We start from the raw sequence: 22,094 nt of genomic DNA on the forward strand, positions 1-22,094 counted from the left end.
CATTTCCCAGAATGCTTTGCCCCGTGACGCTGGCTATCCCGCCCGTTGTGGGAATCTCCCGGCATGCCCTGCGCTGTAGGCGAGAAGAAGAGGCGTCACGATGGAGGCAGGCGGCTCCAGGGACAGAGCAGCGTGAGACTGGTCCTCAGAGGCCGCAGCACGGAGAGCCCTCCCCGCTCACCGACCCCACAGAGCGGACTCTGCTGCGGAGCGCCTCGGTGAGTAGCTGGAGCAGCGGGCCGCCATCACACACACACACTACACTGTACTACACACTATACACTATACACACACACACTACACTGTACTACACACTACACACACTATACACTATACACTGTACTACACACTATACACACTATACACTATACACTGTACTACACACTACACTGTCACTACACACTATACACACTGTATACACACACACACTACACTGTACTACACACTATACACACACACACTACACTGTACTACACACTACACACACTATACACTATACACTGTACTACACACTATACACTATACACACACTACACTGTCCTACACACTATATACACACTATACACTATACACTGTACTACACACTATACACTATACATACACACACTACACTGTACTACACTGTACTACACACTATACACTATACACTGTACTACACACTATACACACTGTATACACACACACATACACACTACACACTACACTGTACTACACACTACACACACTATACACTATACACTGTACTACACACTATACACTATACACTACACACTACACACTATACACACACTACTACACACACACACATATACACTGTACACACACACACACACACTACACTATACTACACACTATACACACTGTATACACACACACTACACTGTACTACACACTATACACACACACACTACACTATACTACACACACACTACATACTACACACACTCTACACACTACATACTACACACACACTACACTACACACACTACACACTACACACACTATACACACACACTACACTGTACTACACACTACACACACTGTATACACACACACACTACACTATACTACACACTATACACACTGTATACACACACACTACACTGTACTACACACTATACACACACTATACACACACACACTACACTATACTACACACTATACACACTATACACACACACACACACTACACTATACTACACACTATACACACACTACACACACACACACACACATACTACACTATACTACACACTATATACACACTATACACACACACACACTACACTATACTACACACTATACTACACACTATACACACACACACACACTATACTATACTACACACTATACACACACACACACACACTATACTACACTACATACTACACACACTATACACATACACACACACACACTATACTATACTACACACTATACTACACACTATACACTATACACACTATACTACACACTACACTATACTACACACTATACTACACACTATACACTATACACACTATACTACACACTATACACTATACACACTATACTACACACTATACTACACACTATACACTATACACACTATACTACACACTACACTATACTACACACTATACACTATACACACTACACACACTATACACACACACACACACTATACTACACACTATACACTATACACACTATACTACACACTATACACTATACACACTATACACACTATACACACTATACACACACTACACTATACTACACACACACATTACTACACACTATACACACTATATACACACTATACACACTATATACACTATATACACACTATATACACACTATACACACTATATACACTATATATATACACTATATACACACTATATACACACTATATACACACTATATACACACACACTATATACACTATATACACTATATACACACTATATACACTATATACACACTATACACACACACACACTATATACACTATACACACACACTATACTACACACTATACACTATACACACTATACACACACACTATACACTATATACACAATACACACTACACACACTATATACACACTATACTACACACACACACACACACACACACACACGGAGGCCCTCGGAACACTCACACACACTTTACGTCACCTGTCGTCGGAATATGTCCGCAGCTTGTTTACGACATGAGCCCGCGGTTTACGTCAGCAGAGCAGCACCGTGAGCTAACGCTGTTAGCATCAGCAGCCCGCTAGAACCCAGGCTGTGAGGACCCGAGACACCGGGCAGACTGTCTGGAGGACACGTTATATGTATGATACGTGTTATATATGTGTGATATGTGTTATATATATGTGTACTATGCACGGTATATGTGTAATATATATCATTATTACCACTTCATATGCGCTAGCTCTGCGCTAGCTCTGTGTTAGCTATGCGTTAGCTCTGTGTTAGCTCTACGCTAGCTCTGTGTTAGCTATGCGTTAGCTCTGTGTTAGCTCTACGCTAGCTCTGTGTTACTATGCGTTAGCTCTGTGTTAGCTCTGCGCTAGCTATGCGTTAGCTCTGTGTTAGCTCTGCGCTAGCTATGCGTTAGCTCTGTGTTAGCTCTGCGCTAGCTATGCGTTAGCTCTGTGTTAGCTCTACGTTAGCTCTGTGTTAGCTCTACGTTAGCGCTGTGTTAGCTCTGCGCTAGCTCTGCGTTAGCTCTGCGCTAGCTCTACGTTAGCTCTGCGTTAGCTCTGTGTTAGCTCTGCGTTAGCTCTGCGCTAGCTCTACGTTAGCTCTGCGCTAGCTCTACGTTAGCTCTGTGTTAGCTCTGTGTTAGCTCTGCGTTAGCCACATGTTGAGCTAGCCGCCGTTCCAGCGGTGAGACCTCGTGTTGTGGTTTGGTCTCAGTGATGAGCGACCCGGGACCTGTTTAAGAAACAGAAAGTACTCATGTGGTACTTTATACTGTACTACAGCTCAGAGGTACATGTGGTACTTTATACTGTACTACAGCTCAGAGGTACATGTGGTACTTTATACTGTACTACAGCTCAGAGGTACATGTAGTACTTTATACTGTACTACAGCTTTAGTTTCTTTTCAGAGGACTTCTTTCTGTCCAGATGTGTTGAAGTTGAATGTTGGTGATTTCTCCTCCCTGATGTGTTGATGAATCCTCCTACTCCTTCAGCTAAATACACTCTTTAAAAAGCCTCTTGGATCAGCCAGAAGATGTATCGGCACACAGCTGAAAACAGATACGTGGTTCTCAGAGGACGGTAACGTTACAAACGTTGATCTTATAGAATATGATGCATCGATGTAAATTAAACTAAACGGGATATAAAGGAGTTAACATACGCATGAATGCAGCAGAAACATCAGATAGAAAACATTTTACTGATCAATCAGTACTTTTACTATATTTATATACTTTTACTTCAGTCAGGTTTTGGATGAAGGACTTTAACTTGTAGTGGAGTATTTCCACAGTGTGTAGTAGTACTTTTACTGCAGTACAGGATCTGAATACTGCCTCCACCGCTGGTGCAGCATCTTTAAACGTCTGGTTGTGTGTAAACTGTAGGAGTCGTTGCGTCAACTGAAATAATAATTGAAAGCATCTTCTTTACTGGTGTCAGTTAAACGTTCCAGTGAAGGCAGCTGACGTGTGGAAAGCTTCGTCACGGCCTCCTAATGAGGTCCGGTCTGTAGCGTGTTCAGACCCACTCTGATCTGACTGTGATGACGTGATGACGATGGTTAGAGTTGACTGGTGGTAAACGACCGTCTGTAAACCAGTCATGTGTTGGTTGGTGTGATAACCAGCTTGTTGTCTTGTTTCAGTGTGTCAGTCCGTCATCTACTCTTCACACGGCCTGTGTGGTTCAAAAGTCTTATCACAAATTCTATTTTATTCCCTTCAGCTTCACCTCAAACTGGCCCTCTCTGGTATCATGATAGTTGTTGTTATTATTATTATTATTATTATTATTATTATTGTAGGGTATTGTAGGGATGTGGCTTTCCTCCAGATGAAGCTTGATGTTGAGAGGAACTTGAAACGCTGTCTGTCTCGTCTTCTGCTGCCGCCACAGAGAGAAGCTCTACAGGGTTAGGAAGGGAGGCAGACTGACATGAAGTCTGCTTTATCTGCTCGTTTATTTATTATTGTTCACTCTTTGATCATGTCATTTATAGTCGTGTGTGTTTAACTGGATGGTGTGAGCTGGGTTTGTTTCTGAACCTGAGTCAGTTTTTTTAAATTCTGTTTATACTTGTGAATGACTGGACCTGATTCCTGGTAGAAGACTTGTGGACCCTGATGACGTGTTAGTCATTACATTGATCTCCATATCATAACCGCTATAATTATTATTATTATATGAATCATTTATGTCATAAACATTGAATGTGTTGTTCATTCTGTACACATGACATCTATTGACTTCTGTCCATCCTGGGAGAAGGATCTAAGGACAGAGGATGTGAGGGTCTAAGGACAGAGGATGTGAGGGTCTAAGGACAGAGGATGTGAGGGTCTAAGGACAGAGGATGTGAGGGTCTAAGGACAGAGGATGTGAGGGTCTAAGGACAGAGGATGTGAGGGTCTAAGGACAGAGGATGTGAGGGTGTAAGGACAGAGGATGTGAGGGTGTAAGGACAGAGGATGTGAGGGTGTAAGGACAGAGGATGAGGGTCTAAGGACAGAGGGTGTAAGGACAGAGGATGTGAGGGTGTAAGGACAGAGGATGTGAGGGTCTAAGGACAGAGGATGTGAGGGTCTAAGGACAGAGGATGTGAGGGTCTAAGGACAGAGGATGTGAGGGTCTAAGGACAGAGGATGTGAGGGTGTAAGGACAGAGGATGTGAGGGTGTAAGGACAGAGGATGTGAGGGTGTAAGGACAGAGGATGTGAGGGTCTAAGGACAGAGGATGTGAGGGTCTAAGGACAGAGGATGTGAGGGTGTAAGGACAGAGGATGTGAGGGTGTAAGGACAGAGGATGTGAGGGTGTAAGGACAGAGGATGTGAGGGTCTAAGGACAGAGGATGTGAGGGTGTAAGGACAGAGGATGTGAGGGTGTAAGGACAGAGGAGGTGAGGGTGTACAGATTATAAAGCCCTTTGAGGCAAATTTGTGATTCTGGGCTCTACAAAATAAACTGTATTGAATTGAATTAATCTGTAGTTCCTCTGGGATTAGCCTGCATTGATTTAGACTAGTTGATGTGGATTGACGTGGTTTGGTTGGTGTGGATTAGTTGATGTGGTTCAGGACTCGGTATGGTCATCGGTGTCAGTCTGGACAGTTAGTACAAAGTCTTCAGTGAATCTAAAAGCACATCTTTAGTCTCAGCTTTAAAACCACGTGCATTCTCTTAAAGGGACAGTCCGTCACTCAGCCTCTTAAAGGGACAGTCCGTTACTCAGCCTCTTAAAGGGACAGTCCAACGCTCAGCCTCAGACTAACCACCTGGTCTCTCATCCCGCAGGTTTAGCTGGTCACCATGGCGACGGACATCGGATCCCCACAGCGGTTCTTCCACATGCCGCGCTTCCAGCACCAGGCGCCGCGGCAGGTGTTCTACAAGAGGCCGGACTTCGCCCAGCAGCAGGCCATGCAGCAGCTCACCTTCGACGGGAAACGCATGAGGAAGGCCGTGAACCGCAAAACCATCGACTACAACCCGTCTGTCATCAGACACCTGGAGGTAGACACAGCTGTGGGAAGTCTTTCACAACCAATCAACTAGCTGTTGACTGAGTTTTGGATGGAAAAGGCTCTTTATTAAATGAATAATTAAATGTAGTGGAGCTGTAATAGATGAGTACATGGACCAGACGCTATAAATAAAGTTTTATTGACGATCCTCTTGATTCTTAACAGTTCATTTAGTTTGTTTCAGCAGCACGTTGAGTATAAGCACAAACAGACCTTCAGCCTCCAGTTCTCTGACGGTTTCTTTCTTTTCAGAACCGTTTGTGGCAGCGAGACCATCGAGACTTCAGAGCCTTGCAGCCGGACGCTGGCTGTTATAATGACGTGAGTACCGAGCGGTTCTGCTCCTCGCCATGTTCACAGCCCGGATCAATATCCAGATCCACAGCAACACTAAGAGAAGAGGAATCTCATCATTCATTCATTCATTTTTCAGTCCTAAATGTTTTCTCTTCTTCTCGATGGTGCTGGTGTTTCATCTCATCAGACTCACCTGTTGTCGTCTCCATTGAGACCCAAAAGGACCTGTAGTGTGTTTAACAGCAGATGATGTGAACCACTGAACCAGATGTTTGTGTTCCTCAGCTGGTTCCTCCGGTGGGAATGTTGAACAACCCGATGAACGCCGTCACCACCAAGTTTGTCCGAACCTCCACCAACAAAGTCAAGTGTCCCGTGTTTGTGATCCGGGTAAGCGGTCCGCTCCACAGCATCCAGATGCAAAAGGCTTTTATTGTGAAACCCTTTGAGCTTTTGTTTTGAAATGTGCCGTAGGAATAAATCTTTGAGGATGGTTTTGTTATCAGAGGGATGTTTTCCAGCCAAAAGACAGCGGTTTGATTTTCTGTGCTTCCTGTTTGTCTCCAGTGGACTCCTGAAGGTCGCCGTCTGGTCACTGGAGCCTCCAGTGGAGAGTTCACTCTGTGGAACGGACTCACCTTCAACTTTGAGACCATTTTACAGGTAAACATCTACCTGTACCTCCACACACCTGTACCTCCACACACCTGTACCTCCACACACAACTCCGTTATAGTTCTTAGCTTCCTGTATGTTGTGCTGACGTCCCCTCTGATCTCTGCAGGCCCACGACAGTCCGGTTCGGGCCATGACCTGGTCTCATAACGACATGTGGATGCTGACGGCGGACCACGGCGGCTACGTGAAGTACTGGCAGTCCAACATGAACAACGTCAAGATGTTCCAGGCTCACAAGGAGGCCATTAGAGAAGCCAGGTTTATACCCAATCTACCATTTTCTGTAGTTAACTCCAGTGTCTTACTGTCGGCGCTGCAGTGCCACGCTGCAGCCAGGCGGGGGCGCCGCCTCGCCTCCCGCCACATGTTGTTGTTGTTGTGGTTGATTCATGACAGATGTAAGTGTGTGCTGTTGCAACACTGCAGTGATCTGTTGTTGATGTTCTTCCTGATGTGGCTGATGAGCTGTTTATCTCTGTTCTGCTGAATAAAGTCATCAATCATTTATTTTGAACATCTGGTTTGGGTAGGCCCAGTGGTTCAGGAGGAGAGGAGGATGGATACCAGAATAAATCAATAATAAAGTTTTAGCAGGGATCAATAAAGTGTTAAAATGAATAAAGAGAAGTCACACTGCTGGTCTGAACCTCATCCAACAGGCAGCTGTAGATGTTTAAATAAAGGTTTGAATTCAACACCTTGAACACAGGCCCTGGAGCTAATCATCCCTTCCTCTTCTTCTTCTACTGTTAACCGGTAAAGTGGGACACGCAAGACACAGACCCCGACTTTAGTCCAAAACACTGGAGCCTACATCTCCCATGATGCACCTGGATAGTGAGAACAGCTCCACACCTCCGATTTGAGACGCAGACTCTATGTCAGACGTGTAGTGACAGAGCCTGATGACATCATCAGGCCACAGATGACATCACGTGACAGGTCCCTGTTAGTCCAGTGAGCTGAGCTTTGTGGACACGGGAACACCTGTACAGTGATGTCATCGTGAACAGCACACCTGAGTCCTCTGATGGTGAAGTAACGTAGAAACACGGGGACGAGAGCGGACGCAGCGCCGGAGACAGACGGACGGCTAGGTAGCTAGGTAGCTAAGCAGCTAGTTAGCTAGTCCTCCAGAGCGGAGGGACTGTTAGATTCAGCTCTGTGGACATTTTCTGTAACCAGTGTGGCATTTAAACTAGCCATCTGTCCGCTAGTTAGCATGCTAGCTCCTCATCTGTTGATGCCAGTGTTCCTGTGAGGAGAGTGAGTGAGGAAGCAGGACGTTGTTAGATAAGACTCATTAACTCTCTACGACTCCTGATGGTTAGAGTCTTAAGACCTGGACTCAGTCCTCCACGGTCTGTGAGTCTCTTTAGTTGATGTGGAGGTTAGCGCGCTACAACGTCACAGCGGCGCCGGTTCACATAAAAATGGCCGCCGCTCTGAGCGTCCAGCTACGATGATTTGAATTGGAATGTCCCTCCTACTCTTGTTCTGCATCACATCACATGTAAGGTGTTCTTGTTATTTATCCGTGGAGGGAAGTTAGATGACGGAATGTTGCTGGCCAAACACTACACTACCCATGATCCTTAGCGAGGTCTCTCCTACAGGCTCTGTGTGTGCCTGATGTGGTTCTGCTGAAGTGAACATAACGGTAGTTCCTCTGCTGCTCCTATTGTCTCTTCATATGTATGTTTGGACTTTATAACTACTGAGCATAGAAACAGGAAACACAGACGGACAGTCACATGGTCTGCGTCCACCGCTGAGGCAGCAGAAGAGTCGCTCCTCACAGCTGCTCATTACGTCATTAGAGAGAAGTTCTGTTTCTAAAAGCCTCCGTGTTTGAGCTTCTACCGTTTCTAAGCTCTGGAGCTTCGGTCGTAATCGGGAGTGAATATTCAAATCTTCTGGTGCGAACCAGGAGTCATCCTCCAGTTCTTTAAAGCGAAGTCACTGCTTCATGTGTTAAAGCTGCATTCTCTCTGCTGTCCACCAGGGGGCGACTCCTCTGGTTGTATAGAAGTCTATGAGAAAATGACTCTACTTCTCTCTTGATTTATTCCCTCAGTAAACATTGTAAACATGAGTTTATGGTCTCAATCTCTAGTTTCAAGTCTTCTTCAATACAGCATGATGTTCATTTAGTAAATGATGCTCCATTTAGAGTCAAACAGACCATAAAGCAGGGGATGCTTTAGGGCGGGGCTACACACTGATTGACAGGTCGACACCAGAGACGTATACGGCGCCTCTACGTCACTCCTCCTCAGTCCATATATGGTCACTTCCTGTTCACTGGCTGATTAAAAAAAACAAGATGGCGACGGTCAAAATGCAGAGCTGGAGGCTTCCTAACATCAGTCCACACACCAGTGAGAGTCGTTACCACGACGACGTCTTCTCATAGACGGTCTGTGGTGAGGACCTCGGGTTGACCTCGGTTAGTGTTCAGCATGAAACCAAGTCTTTAAAGCAGCTCATCAGTCTCACACTCAGACGGGCTTTTAAAGGATTCCGTTACTCCAGTTAGCCTTACGTTGTTTGTCTTGCTGTTTGTTTTTTTAAATAGGAAACAAAGGCTTTGGTGTGTTTTAAGTGTGTGAGGTCCCTAGGGAAACAACAAATATCTAAATAACCAAATACCAACGTAACAAATAAATAACCCAATCGTTGACTGTTCGGGTCCAGCCACAAAACAATAAAAAACTCCCACTGCTTCACAGTAAAAGCTTTCTACTGGATTAGAGGAATGCTTTTATTGTGAAGAGGTTAGAGGAAATGTTTGTCCAGCACACAGAATAGAATATTCCTTTACTGTCATCTGTCTTCAGTTCATCAAACTCAAGAGCCAAAGTAGAAAGCAGTCGGGTCATACCACACTGTGAGTGGATGAAGACGTCTGGAACACACGTCCACGTCTTTGTGTGAAACACTGAGTCCAGGCCGTCTGGGGATTAGCAGGACATTCTGCTCTCCGCGGACACAATCCCAGAGTTCATGCTTAGATCTAGAGGTTAGACGAGCGCAGCGGGCAGGACGGAGGAAAGCTTCCTGAGAGGATGAAGTCACTGTAAGCATCTCTTTAAAATAGATAGGACATCAGGATGGAACCACGTCAACGTACCGCTGCTATCAGGCCACCAGACACAGAACCTTTAAAACCAGCAGAATGTTCAGCGGGTTTACAGTTCGGTTTTATTAAACATCATGGAGAAATTAAAAAAAATAACATTTCAGTTTAAATGATTTATTCATTTCATCCAGAGTGTTTCTGATAAATTTCATATCAGTGAGAGAACCAGGACTGATAGCCTAGCTTAGCACGACTGGAAGCAGGGGGAAACTTATATTGTAGCGTAGCACAAAGATAGGAAGCAGAGGGAAACTGATTGCCTAGAGTTAGCACAAAGACGGAAAGAAGGGGAAACTACAAGCCTAGCTTAGCATAAAAACTTGGCACGGGGGAAACTGCTACCTAAGCACAAGGAGCGGTGGAAAATGATACTGCTATCCTAGCTTAGCACAGAGACTGGGAGAAGGGGGCACTGCTATCCTAGCTTAGCCCAAAGACTGGAATCAGGGGGAAACTACAGGTCTAGTTCAGCTAAAAGATTGGAGGCAGGGGGATACTGCTAGCTTAACCCAGAGACTGGAAGCAGGGGGAAACTGCTAGCCTAGCTTAGCATGAATGCAGTCAGCAGGAAACTGCTAGCCTAACTAAGCACAAAGACAAAGTAGGGGAAAACTGCTTGTCTAGCTTAGCACAAAGACTGGGAACAGGGGCAAAATGCTAACTTGGCACAAACACTGAAAGTAGAGGGAAACTGCAAGCCTAGCTTAGCACAAAGAATGTGAGCAGGGGGAGATTGCTAGCCTAGCTTAGCACAAACACTGAAAGTAGAGGGAAACTGCTAGCCTAGCTTAGCACAAAGACTAGAGACGGGAAACTGCTAGCAGCCGAAGTATCTTTATGAAGTGACTGTTGTTAGGAGGTAGTGATCTATAGAGGTAGTGATCTATAGAGGTAGTGATCTATTAGGAGGGAGTGATCTATAGAGGTAGTGATCTATTAGGAGGGAGTGATCTATAGAGGTAGTGATCTATAGAGGGAGTGATCTATAGAGGTAGTGATCTATAGAGGGAGTGATCTATAGAGGTAGTGATCTATTAGGAGGTAGTGATCTATAGAGGGAGTGATCTATAGAGGTAGTGATCTATTAGGAGGTAGTGATCTATAGAGGTAGTGATCTATTAGGAGGTAGTGATCTATAGAGGGAGTGATCTATCGAGGTAGTGATCTATTAGGAGGGAGTGATCTATAGAGGGAGTGATCTATTAGGAGGGAGTGATCTATATAGGTAGTGAACTATTAGGAGGGAGTGATCTATAGAGGTAGTGATCTATAGAGGGAGTGATCTATAGAGGTAGTGATCTATATAGGTAGTGAACTATTAGGAGGGAGTGATCTATAGAGGGAGTGATCTATAGAGGTAGTGATCTATTAGGAGGGAGTGATCTATAGAGGTAGTGATCTATAGAGGGAGTGATCTATCGAGGTAGTGATCTATTAGGAGGGAGTGATCTATTAGGAGGTAGTGATCTATAGAGGGAGTGATCAATAGAGGGAGTGATCTATAGAGGTAGTGATCTATTAGGAGGTAGTGATCTATAGAGGTAGTGATCTATCGAGGGAGTGATCTATAGAGGGAGGTGATCTATAGAGGTAGTGATCTATTAGGAGGGAGTGATCTATAGAGGTAGTGATCTATAGAGGGAGTGATCAATAGAGGGAGTGATCTATAGAGGTAGTGATCTATTAGGAGGGAGTGATCTATTAGGAGGTAGTGATCTATAGAGGTAGTGATCTATAGAGGTAGTGATCTATAGAGGTAGTGATCTATTAGGAGGGAGTGATCTATAGAGGGAGTGATCTATTAGGAGGTGGTGATCCTCCGATCAAAAGCTTCATGAGATCAATCAATAATGACAAATAACATCAGAGAGCAGGATTATTTTTAAGACGTTGTGGTAATTGATCATAAACAAGTTTAAATACTTGGTAACCAATAATTGTAATTGTTGGGATCCAGTGTGGACGCGTCTGTTCCGGAGCTCTTGATCCCATCACATGATCTTCTTCATTTGTCACCATGGTGACACTCTACTTGTGTTCTCCAGTTTTTCTCCAACAGATAATAAATTTGCCACCTGCTCAGACGACGGCACCGTTCGGATCTGGGACTTCCTGCGCTGCCACGAGGAGAGGATCCTCAGAGGTACACAAGCACTTGAACTCACCTGGGTTCACCTGAGGTTACCTGGGTTCACCTGTGCTGAAATAATAACTCGTTTATATCCTGTACAGACTCAAAGTGGTTTAAAACAGAACCCATTACATTTTTTGAATGATTATAATAAACTTTATTTGTGTAACACCTTTCATACAAGAAATGCAGAATCAACGTAAAAACTGATGGAATGCCATAAATAATAATACAGATATATTAAATATAAAAAACATACTTAATACTTAACATCAATAGAAAAAAAATGGAATGAAATAGAATACTTTAAATGCATAAGATGGAAAATAATACCAACTGAATGATAATAAAATAGAATAAATAAAGTCAAAATAGAGAAAACATTTTGAAGGAAGTGCACCTGATTAGGAGTACGAAATAAAGTGCTAATACATGCATATATATATATATTATGTTTATAATCATTAAACTCCTGCAGCTTTAATCATTCAATATAAATTGTTTCTATGGAATCTCACAAAAGAAAAATGTTAAAGTATAATAAACAAATAAAACAGTGAAGTCATTTACATAAACAAAGCTTTATTTACTCATCTTTAATCATTATTATTATATTCCTTTATTGATCCCCATGGGGGAAATTCGGGTGTTGCAGCAGCTCAACTGCATAGAAACAGATAATAATCAGTTAAAAATAATACGTGTGTTTGTGTTTTATAAAATGGAGAATATGTTCAGACACAAACAATGTTTTACAATGATTAGTTTGATATTTAACAGTGTATTAATCTGCTATAAGTAATATAATGTCACATTGTTTTTAACCTTTACAAACAATAAGTTTAACTTTTGGTTCACGCTGGGTGAAAAGGTGTGTCATGTAGGGATCCCGTTACATTAATACAAAGAAATAATTTAGAGGTATTTTGATCACATGTTCATCTTGATGTGTTTGTTCACTGACGTGTTTCACGTTAACGTCTCTTCAGCTTCTGAACCTCAGACCCGAAACACATGGAGAGAACCGGTTTAACAACATACTGGTTTCAGGACTTTCACATGTCACATTTCCATGTCCTTTCCTTTTCAAAACCAGAACATTTAATCTCTGACTGTTAAGTAACAACTTGGGTCTGGGACCGTCTGATTTTAACTTTACACATTTAATTCTCACGTTTTAAAGTCCAACAAAACCACAATGATTCTGTTAAAGAAACCAACAACAAACCTGAAGGTTTAGTTCTAGAAAATAATCTACATTTCAAAGAAACTGTGATGTTGTGTTGGTACCATTAAATTGTGTTCATTGGCTTGTACAAGGACATGTGACCTCTGATCAGAGACACGCCCCCCTATTGTGTGTGTGTGTGTGTTTGCAGGTCACGGTGCTGATGTGAAGTGTGTCGACTGGCATCCCACCAAAGGTCTAGTGGTCTCCGGCAGTAAAGACAGCCAACAGCCAATCAAATTCTGGGACCCAAAGACGGGACAGAGTCTGGCGACACTGTGAGTCCGTCAGGAGAGTAGAACTGACTCCCGACCAGATCAGTGGCGGTCTGGAGGTCTTTTTGAACATTTGATTGTGTGTTCAGGGGTAGAACACTGGCCCTAATGAATATGAATTAATCTGTAGCTCCTCCCACTGTTTCCACTCACCTGGATGATGTCTCTCCTCAGTCACGCCCATAAAAACACGGTGATGGAGGTGAAGTGGAACCTGAACGGTAACTGGCTGCTGACGGCGTCACGTGACCACCTGTGTAAACTGTTTGACATCAGGAACCTGAAAGAGGAGCTGCAGGTGTTCAGAGGACACAAGAAGGAGGCGACAGGTGAGTCTGAGCAGAACCTCCTGTCCACAGGTAGAAACATGGAAACACACCAGAGCACCGGGAGCCATTTACAGCGGAGCGACGGCCCCGCATGATATCTGGAAACGTTTCATTATGAACTCAAATTTAATCATGGGGCCCCTCTTTGGTGGACACATCATGAGAGGGCCCCTCTTTGGTGGACACATCATGAGGGGCCCCCCCTTTGGTGGACCCCTAAGGAGGGACGCTCTTTGGTGGACACACCATGTTGGAGCCAGATTCAAAGTTTTTGATTCAAGAAAAGAAAATGTTGAAATAATATTTGAGTTAAATAATTGTGTTTGTAATTGTTGAATATTACTGAATGATTACTGTGTGCGCCTCACCTGGCTTCTGTGGCTCTGGGAGCGCTGATAGGAGCCCTCTAAGGGGGAGTGTTCTCCTTTTGTTTGGGGGTTAGATGGCGGAGAGCATCTCTGTTCAGTCAGATGAACGATTATGTTTGATTATGTTCTTTATTGGAAAACTCAACCGGAGTTTATGTGGAATAAATGATTCTTCAGTTATTGCAGCCGAGGTCTCCGTGCGTGCTTTATGAGAAGTGTGTGTGTCGGCAACTCCTCACCTAACCTCAGGTGGCTAAAGTCAGGACCATAGAGGCCACGTCACACCATGAGAGCTTATAGATTGAAAATGATACAACTATGATCATGATGATGATGATGATGATGGTTAAACTGGAGTTGTCTGTCCTGTTTCTGAGTGAATGTCCTGTGTTTGTCCCCCAGCGGTGGCCTGGCATCCCGTCCATGAGGGTCTGTTTGCCAGCGGAGGCTCTGACGGCTCTCTGCTCTTCTGGCACACTGGGTAATGACGACGCACCTGAACAGACCGCTGATACACGGCAGCACTATGTCACTGGGTTCTGTTATGGTTTGGCTGGATAGTTAGTGGTTTGACTGGTGTCCTGTTGTTGTCTGTGTCAGGGTGGAGAAGGAGGTTGGAGGGATGGAGATGGCTCATGAGGGGATGATCTGGAGTCTGGCCTGGCACCCACTGGGTCACATCCTCTGCTCCGGCTCCAACGACCACACCAGGTACATACTGTGTATATATGTGTACATACATACATACATGTAATAGAATACAGATGTATTCTATTCAGAGAAACTCAGTAGCCCCTGAATGGATGTAGGAGTCCTTGTGTCTTAACCTTTCTCTGTGTCGTCGTTATGTTTCAGTAAGTTCTGGACGAGGAATCGACCAGGCGATAAGATGAGAGACCGTTACAACCTGAACCTGCTTCCTGGGATGTCAGAGGACGGCATGGAGTATGGTGAGCCCTGAGAAGGAGGACTAATCACACTCAGGGGTCTGAGATGTGATTTTATCACAGCTGCTGACGGTTCTGTGGTTCTGTTTGTGTGTTTCAGACGACGTGGACCTGAACAGCGTAGCCTCCATCCCTGGTATGGGGATCCCCGAGCAGCTCAAGGCAGCCATGGAGCAGGAGCAGAGCAGTAGGTTTCATCCTCTTTGTGTGACAAAGGTGTCCCACAGGGATCAATATTGGGTCCCCTGATATTTACTCTATGCATGGCTGACATTTATCTTTAAACTCAGCCCTTTAGCTTGGCTGAAACCTTTCTGCCTGATTCAAACATAGCTGTATATTTTTTCATGTTTAAGTCTTCAAAAGATTTTGTTACCAGGTGTATCTCAGGTGTATCCTGGATATATCTAGGGTGTATCTCCGGGACATCTCAGCTGTATTTCGGGCGTATCTCGGTTGTATCTAGGGTATATGTCAGCTGTATCTCAGGCGTATCTAGGGTATATCTCGGGTATATCTCTGGCGTATCTAGGGTATATCTCTGGCGTATCTAGGGTATATCTCTGGCGTATCTAGGGTATATCTCGGGTATATCTCTGGCGTATCTCGGGTATATCTCGGGTATATCTCTGGCGTATCTCGGGTATATCTCAGGTATATCTCTGGCGTATCTAGGGTATATCTCAGGTATATCTCTGGCGTATCTAGGGTATATCTCGGGTATATCTCTGGCGTATCTAGGGTATATCTTGGGTGTACCTCAGGTATGACTCGAGTATATCTCGGGTCTACTTGGGCGTATCTCGCATGTATCCGAGGCGTACCTGGGGTATCCGAGGTATTATTTTGGATGTATATTGGGCGTATCTCGGGTATGACCCGATATTATGTATGTCGGATGTATCCTGGGCATACCTCAGGTGTATCTAGGGCGGAACTCAGGTGTAACTCAGATGTAACTCAGATGTAACTCGGGTGTAACTCAGATGTAACTCGGGTGTAACTCAGATGTAACTCAGGTGTAACTCAGATGTAACTCGGGTGTAACTCGGGTGTAACTCAGGTGTAACTCAGGTGTAACTCAGATGTAACTCGGGTGTAACTCAGATGTAACTCGGGTGTAACTCAGGTGTAACTGTTGCCTCCAGGTAAAGAGGCGGCTCCTGAGGTGGAGATGTCCATCCCCGGTCTTGACTGGGGCATGGACGAGGTCATGGGTAAAGACGCCAAGAAGGTCCCGCAGAAGAAAGTACCATACGCCAAACCGATCCCAGCACAGTTCCAACAGGTAAACACCTGCTGCCGAGCCACATTCATCATGAAGCTGTTAGTTCCCTTTGAACAGTAAACCAGTCCAACCATGTTAGAGTTGTTGACTGTAGACTCCTTTGCCTTGTGTCTTTAGGCCTGGGCAGAGAACAAAGTACCCATGATGCCACCCGGCGGAGATCCTACCAAAGACCGAAAGGTGGAGCAGAAAGTGGACGGCAAAAAGAAAAGTCAGGCAGAGATGGAGCAGGAGATGGCAGCTCTGCAGTACACCAACCCGATGCTGCATGAGGTGAGCAGCTCTTTACCGCCAATCATCTGTTCTCCGTCACTGACTCGTATGTCTGCTACTGACCTACGTCATGGGAGAAGGAAGAAACGGTGTGCTCTACTGAAACTAAACTAAACGATTAAGCTGTCTCATTCAACATTGGATCATAAAGAGTTCTAGGACCTATTTTCTTTCATATTCATTTCACTTCATACTTCTGCCAGTTTGACAAAATACAAATCTGTTTTCAATTTCATTCTACATGGTCGTCAGTCCGATCAGGTTCTAAACTGTTTGGTTCTCCCTGCAGCAAATGAAGATGGACCGGATGAACCAGATGAACACAGACGGGAACATGGGGCCCCAGCAGGGACAGGGCTCTATGCCCCCCTTCCCTGGCCCTGGAGGTCCAATGCCTCCGGGCCAGCAGGGCTTTCCTCCAAACATGCCTCCTCAGCAGATGCCCAACAACATGGGGCCTCCAATGGGCCCCGGAGGCATGCAGCCTCCTTTCATGCCCCCTGGACAGATGGGGCCACCCTCTGGACCCCAGCCTCACCAGGGGCCCCCTCAGGGCATGATGGGACCACCAGACATGCAAGGACCCCAAGGTATGCAGCGACACCCTGGCCCGCCCAGAAATATGGGCCCCCAAGGGCCTCATGGTATGGGACCCAGAGGGATGCAGGGGCCCCATGGTGGGATGATTGGCCCCCCTCCTCGAGGAATGGGTCCAAGGGATCCTCAGGGTCCTCCACCTCAGGGAGGCATGATGCAACCTCAGGGGAACATGATGGGCCCACAGGGAGGGATGATGGGGCCCCCACCCAGGACACACGGCAACGTGCCGAACAATTATGGGATGGGCAACATGCAGGGGCCCCCAGGAGGGTTGCATGGGCCTCCAGGAAATATGCAGGGACCCCCAGGTAACATGCAAGGACCCCATGGAAACATGCAGGGGCCCCAAGGTAACATGCAAGGACCCCATGGAAACATACAGGGACCTCCATACATGCAGCACCAGGTGAGTGGTGTCCCCTAACGTCTGACTGGTTTTAAAGGGGCCGTATCAAAGAGCACTGTTTAAATGTGATCTGGTCTTTCAGAACTCGGGGGCCATGATGCACGGGATCGGGCAGCAGGGGCCCAACAACAAAGGTACGACCACACAGAAACAAAAAGAGACTCCTCAGTTTAGTTCTATTGAGTTCTGATCACATGATGATGAATACTGTTGTCTCCTCTCAGACCCCCGGGGGCCGCCGCCCAACCACCATATGGGCCCTCCGGACCGGCAGGGACCAGGGGGACCGGACCAGGGCTCCAGTCCTTACTGGGGGGACAACCAGCAGGGTCGACGTGGACCGCAGGACTTTGATGGAAGCCAGGACTTCCATGGCAGAGAGGAGGGATGGAGACCAGGATACCAGGGTGGAGGAGGACACAGGGGGGGACACCGAGGAGGAGGGGGGACCGGAGGGAACTGGGGCCCCGACGAAAGGTTCACCGGAGGAGAGTTCAGAGGACGCAGAGACGACAGGTGAGCAGCCTGATATACTGAGACCTGCAGACCCTCACAGGTCCGCACGGACATGAACTGGACTCTTTGGGTGTTTCAGGTTCAGAGGAGGAGGCCCCGGCCGGCCCGGAGCTCGAGGTTACACCGACGAGTACGGCGCCCAGGAGGAGGACTTCGATGGCCAAGAGGAGATGGGTCGAGGCTGGGACAACGGAGGACGAGGGAGGCCGCCTCGAGGAGGAGGTCCACCCAGAGGAGGTGAGAGCTTCTGGTTCCATGTGTCTCCTGCTTCTTTGTTTTTAATGTTCAGCAGAAGAAAGACTGGAGGTCAGAAACTATAAACGATGTCACCGCCCCGCCTGAAACTGGTCCTGGACTTGTCCAGGTTTTCCAGGAATATAAGAAACTTCTTTTACAGCGAAAGGTTGAATGGACTACAATTCCCATCAGCCCTCTGCTTTTTTATGTTTATGTATTCTCTTTATTTGCATGTTAATGTTTGAAGCACTTTGTGTTTTTCAAATAAACTTTCCTTCTTTGTATTTTGAACTTATTCTGAACTCATGATGATCTGATGGTTTTGTTGTTGAACTCCGTGAAGCAACATTTCTTTGTCTTGATCTCAAAGCGTCCAGAATATTATTTCTACGTAGACTTTTATTGTGGCGGGTGTCTCCTTGCCTTCCTGTCTGTAGGTCACGATGGCTATCGGGACGGTCAGCAGATGCATGATGGGTCGTCTCCGGCTGGTCGTGAGCGCTCCGCCTCCCTCCAGGGGATGGACATGGCGTCTTTGCCCCCACGGAAGCGTCCGTGGCAGGACGGTCCAGGAACCGGAGACCCCCGAGAGCGAGAGTCCCCGGGAGCCGACGGAGGTGAGTCTGCTGGTCACATTTCCAGACGTTTACCGTTATGGCGCCACCAACAGGACAAATATCACAGACCGCCGTTGGTTTAAAAGCTTAATCTGAAGCCTTGTGGTCTGGTTCCCTGCAGGACGGCCCCCCCAGAGGGAGGACGGGGGCTACGGGCCGGCTGGACGAGGTGGACGAGGCGGCTGGGGGCCTGGAGGACCTGGACCCGTCCCCAGGAGGGGAGGACCAGCACCCAGAGGACCACCGAGGGGGCGGCCGGGGTCGGTAGTCCTGAAGAAAACAAACAAAAAAACATGACCCCCCCCCCCCCTCCCCCAGACAAACTTTTGGTCACGTGACACATTCAGATCTCTGCTGCTGTGAGGGACACTGGCTTCTGATTGGTCGGCAGGTGGACGACAGGAAACAGACGTCTCGCTGAAGCAACCAGAGTTTTAATGTAAAATATTGTAGAGAATCATCAGCTGTCTCTTTTATTTCAGAGTCACTTCGTCCTGTTGCTTTTTTGTAAAAGATTTCTATGTTTTTGTGTCTTCACTGAGGTGGACAATAAAGATTCACACTTCAACTCCTCGTCACATGTGGACTGGGAGGGGGGGGCAGTGTTTGTTTATTCAGTGTAACATCTGAATAACCTGAGGACCACGAGCAGCTTTAACACCTGAAGGACTGTTTCCACAGAGCAGGTCAAAGGTCACAGATGAAACCATACTTTAGTTTTTTATTTTCCTTATTAAAGACTTTTTCTCACACACAGAAACATGTTATTCATTAAAGTTCAAACATCTGGATTTGGTCCTCTGAGCAGCAGTCTGTGGGTCTGATGGTCAATGATTAATAATCAATGATTAATGATTAATAATCATTGATCATTGATTAGGACCCGGTCCCACGCGGGCCCTGAAGGCATGGTGTCCCCGGTGTCCCGGTCAGACCAGCACGGTGTCCCCGGTGTCCCGGTCAGACCAGCACGGTGTCCTGGTGTCCCGGTCAGACCAGCACGCTGTCCCGGTCAGACCAGCATGGTGTCCTGGTCCCAGTCAGACCAGCACGGTGTCCTGGTCCCAGTCAGACCAGCACGGTGTCCTGGTCCCAGTCAGACCAGCATGGTGTCCTGGTCCCAGTCAGACCAGCACGGTGTCAGACCCCGGTGTCCCGGTCAGACCAGCATGGTGTCCCCGGTCACGGTCCTCTTGATGGCGGACGCCGCCACCCCCCCAGGAGGCGGACCCCGGCGGCCCCCGGGCAGCAGCGCGGCGGCGGCGGCCAGCAGCGCGGCGGCCTGCAGCGCGGCGCACAGCGCGGTGAGCGCGGTGCTGCGGAGGACCAGCGCCGCGTACAGCGTGGCCGCCAGCAGCAGCAGGTAGGCGGCGGGCCCGGGGGCCAGCAGGCCGGAACACACGCGGCCCGGCCCCAGCAGCAGCGCGGCGGACAGGACGGCGAACAGAGACCCGAGAGACCACAGCAGCGCGAACCTGCGGCCGTGCAGCAGCAGCAGCGGCGCGTACAGCGCGGCCAGCAGCAGACACAGCGCCGACAGCAGGAGGCTCAGCAGGCCGAGCAGCAGACGCTGCCGCCGGGACAGACCGGGGCCAGGGCCGGGGCCGGGACCGGACCACGAGGGCCACGAGGGCCAGCGGCCCAACCAGCCCCCTGAGGCCGGCTCCGGCTCCGGCCCGCACACCGGCCCCGCGCTGCTGGCCCCGCCCTGAGGGGGCCTCCCGCCTTTGGACTGGGACAGGTACTCCTGCAGCTGTCGGTTCAGGTCCGCCATGACGGAGGAAGCTAACAGGCTAACAGTTAGCAAGATGGACGACGACTGCTTCTTCTTCTTATTATGATTATTATTATTATTCCTCTAAATGTCCGGCAGCGCTCCGGCGACCCCCGCAGGACATCTACTGCATTACACACAGACAGGAGATTAAAACAATGAAACAAGCAGCAGAACAAGAGAAACAAAGTGATATATATATATGTATGTATGTATATATGTATATATATATATATATATATACATACATACATACATACATACATATGTATATATATATATATATACATACATGTATGTATGTATATATATGTATATATATGTATGTATGTATATATATATATATATATATGTATGTATATATATATATATATATATATGTATATATATATGTATGTATATATATATATGTATATATATATATATATATATATATATGTGTGTATGTATATATATATATATAGATATATCTATATATATATATATCTATATATCATATCTCCGACAAACGTCGGCGCTGTTTTCCATCAGGCTCTATCTTGATAACTCGACCTCATATTTTAAGTCTTAACTACATTCTCGCTTAAAAACATCTTAAAACTAAACTCGTTACACAACAACAGCAGTATTTAGACAGTTATAACTGACAGTTGTGAGCCGTCTCCGCCACTGTCGTCTCTTGTTTGCTGGTGAAATGCATTCTGGGAGACTTGGCTGTCCAAAGTCCACACAGGTCTCCTCCGATGCATCCCCGATAGGATGGAGCAGGAACACTTATCCAGGAACACTTCCGGGTACCTGTACCTATACAATACAATACAACTTTATTTATCCCACTAGGGGCAATTTGTTTGAGCAGCTTGCATACAGACACAGTAACATACAAACAACAAATACACATACACAACTACGGAGCATTTAGTAGTCGAATTGCAGAGGGGATGAACGACTTGGAATGGCGGTTTGTTCTGCAAGCAGGTAAAGCGTAGCGACGCCCTGATGGCAATAGAGAGAATTCACTTTTAAGAGCATGACCAGAAGAAGCCAAAATACCTGCTGCTTTCTTAATGATTTGCCGATTGCAAAAAGAATTCAAGTCCCTTTGTTTAACTCCGGTGATCTTAGAACAGATGTTGACAATACTGTTCAGGCTGTTTCTGTCTTTTACTGTGAGGCTGTGAAACCAGCAGATAAAAGAAAAGCTCAGGAGACTCTCAATAAAAGATTGATAAAAACGACAGAGGATGACAGGACTTACA

The 22,094-nt window shown here is 46.4% G+C and overlaps 2 protein-coding genes across 3 annotated transcripts; one reads left to right on the forward strand and one right to left on the reverse strand.

Moving 5' to 3' along the window:
- Positions 1-70: 70 nt before the first annotated feature.
- wdr33 (WD repeat domain 33) lies at positions 71-19,629 on the forward strand. Of its 2 annotated transcripts, none has more exons than XM_054627400.1 (21): positions 71-218; positions 5,500-5,718; positions 5,982-6,050; positions 6,312-6,416; positions 6,594-6,689; positions 6,811-6,962; positions 11,892-11,989; positions 13,357-13,483; positions 13,655-13,809; positions 14,580-14,658; positions 14,778-14,888; positions 15,033-15,127; positions 15,225-15,311; positions 16,273-16,412; positions 16,530-16,685; positions 16,975-17,691; positions 17,774-17,825; positions 17,916-18,207; positions 18,287-18,444; positions 18,882-19,061; positions 19,183-19,629. In XM_054627400.1, the coding sequence occupies exons 2-21, from the start codon at positions 5,515-5,517 to the stop codon at positions 19,356-19,358; spliced, it is 3,249 nt and encodes a 1,082-aa protein (XP_054483375.1). In that variant the 5' UTR covers positions 71-218; positions 5,500-5,514; the 3' UTR covers positions 19,359-19,629. The 2 variants fall into 2 exon arrangements, with proteins under 2 accessions (XP_054483375.1, XP_054483372.1); XM_054627397.1 differs by lacking the exon at positions 71-218 and adding an exon at positions 2,196-2,324.
- Positions 19,630-19,734: 105 nt separating this feature from the next.
- Positions 19,735-21,001, reverse strand: sft2d3 (SFT2 domain containing 3). Its single transcript, XM_054627498.1, has 2 exons — positions 20,208-21,001; positions 19,735-20,039 (listed from the first exon to the last, which is right to left on the reverse strand). Exon 1 carries the CDS (start codon positions 20,833-20,835, stop codon positions 20,221-20,223), a length of 615 nt encoding a protein of 204 aa, XP_054483473.1. The 5' UTR covers positions 20,836-21,001; the 3' UTR covers positions 19,735-20,039; positions 20,208-20,220.
- Positions 21,002-22,094: the final 1,093 nt, after the last annotated feature.

The sequence above is a fragment of the Anoplopoma fimbria genome, chromosome 3, assembly GCF_027596085.1.
Source record: "Anoplopoma fimbria isolate UVic2021 breed Golden Eagle Sablefish chromosome 3, Afim_UVic_2022, whole genome shotgun sequence".
NCBI classification, from domain to species: Eukaryota; Metazoa; Chordata; class Actinopteri; order Perciformes; family Anoplopomatidae; genus Anoplopoma; species Anoplopoma fimbria.

What these genes read in the sequence shown, in the direction of transcription:
- sft2d3 (XM_054627498.1), bottom strand. Translation starts at nt 20,835, where the DNA reads ATGGCGGACCTGAACCGACAGCTGCAGGAGTACCTGTCCCAGTCCAAA.
- wdr33 (XM_054627400.1), top strand. Translation starts at nt 5,515, where the DNA reads ATGGCGACGGACATCGGATCCCCACAGCGGTTCTTCCACATGCCGCGC. An exon ending in AGGAGGTCCACCCAGAGGAG is followed by an intron (nt 18,445 to 18,881) that starts GTGAGAGCTTCT and finishes TCCTGTCTGTAG; the next exon opens with GTCACGATGGCTATCGGGAC. An exon ending in GTCCCCGGGAGCCGACGGAG is followed by an intron (nt 19,062 to 19,182) that starts GTGAGTCTGCTG and finishes GGTTCCCTGCAG; the next exon opens with GACGGCCCCCCCAGAGGGAG.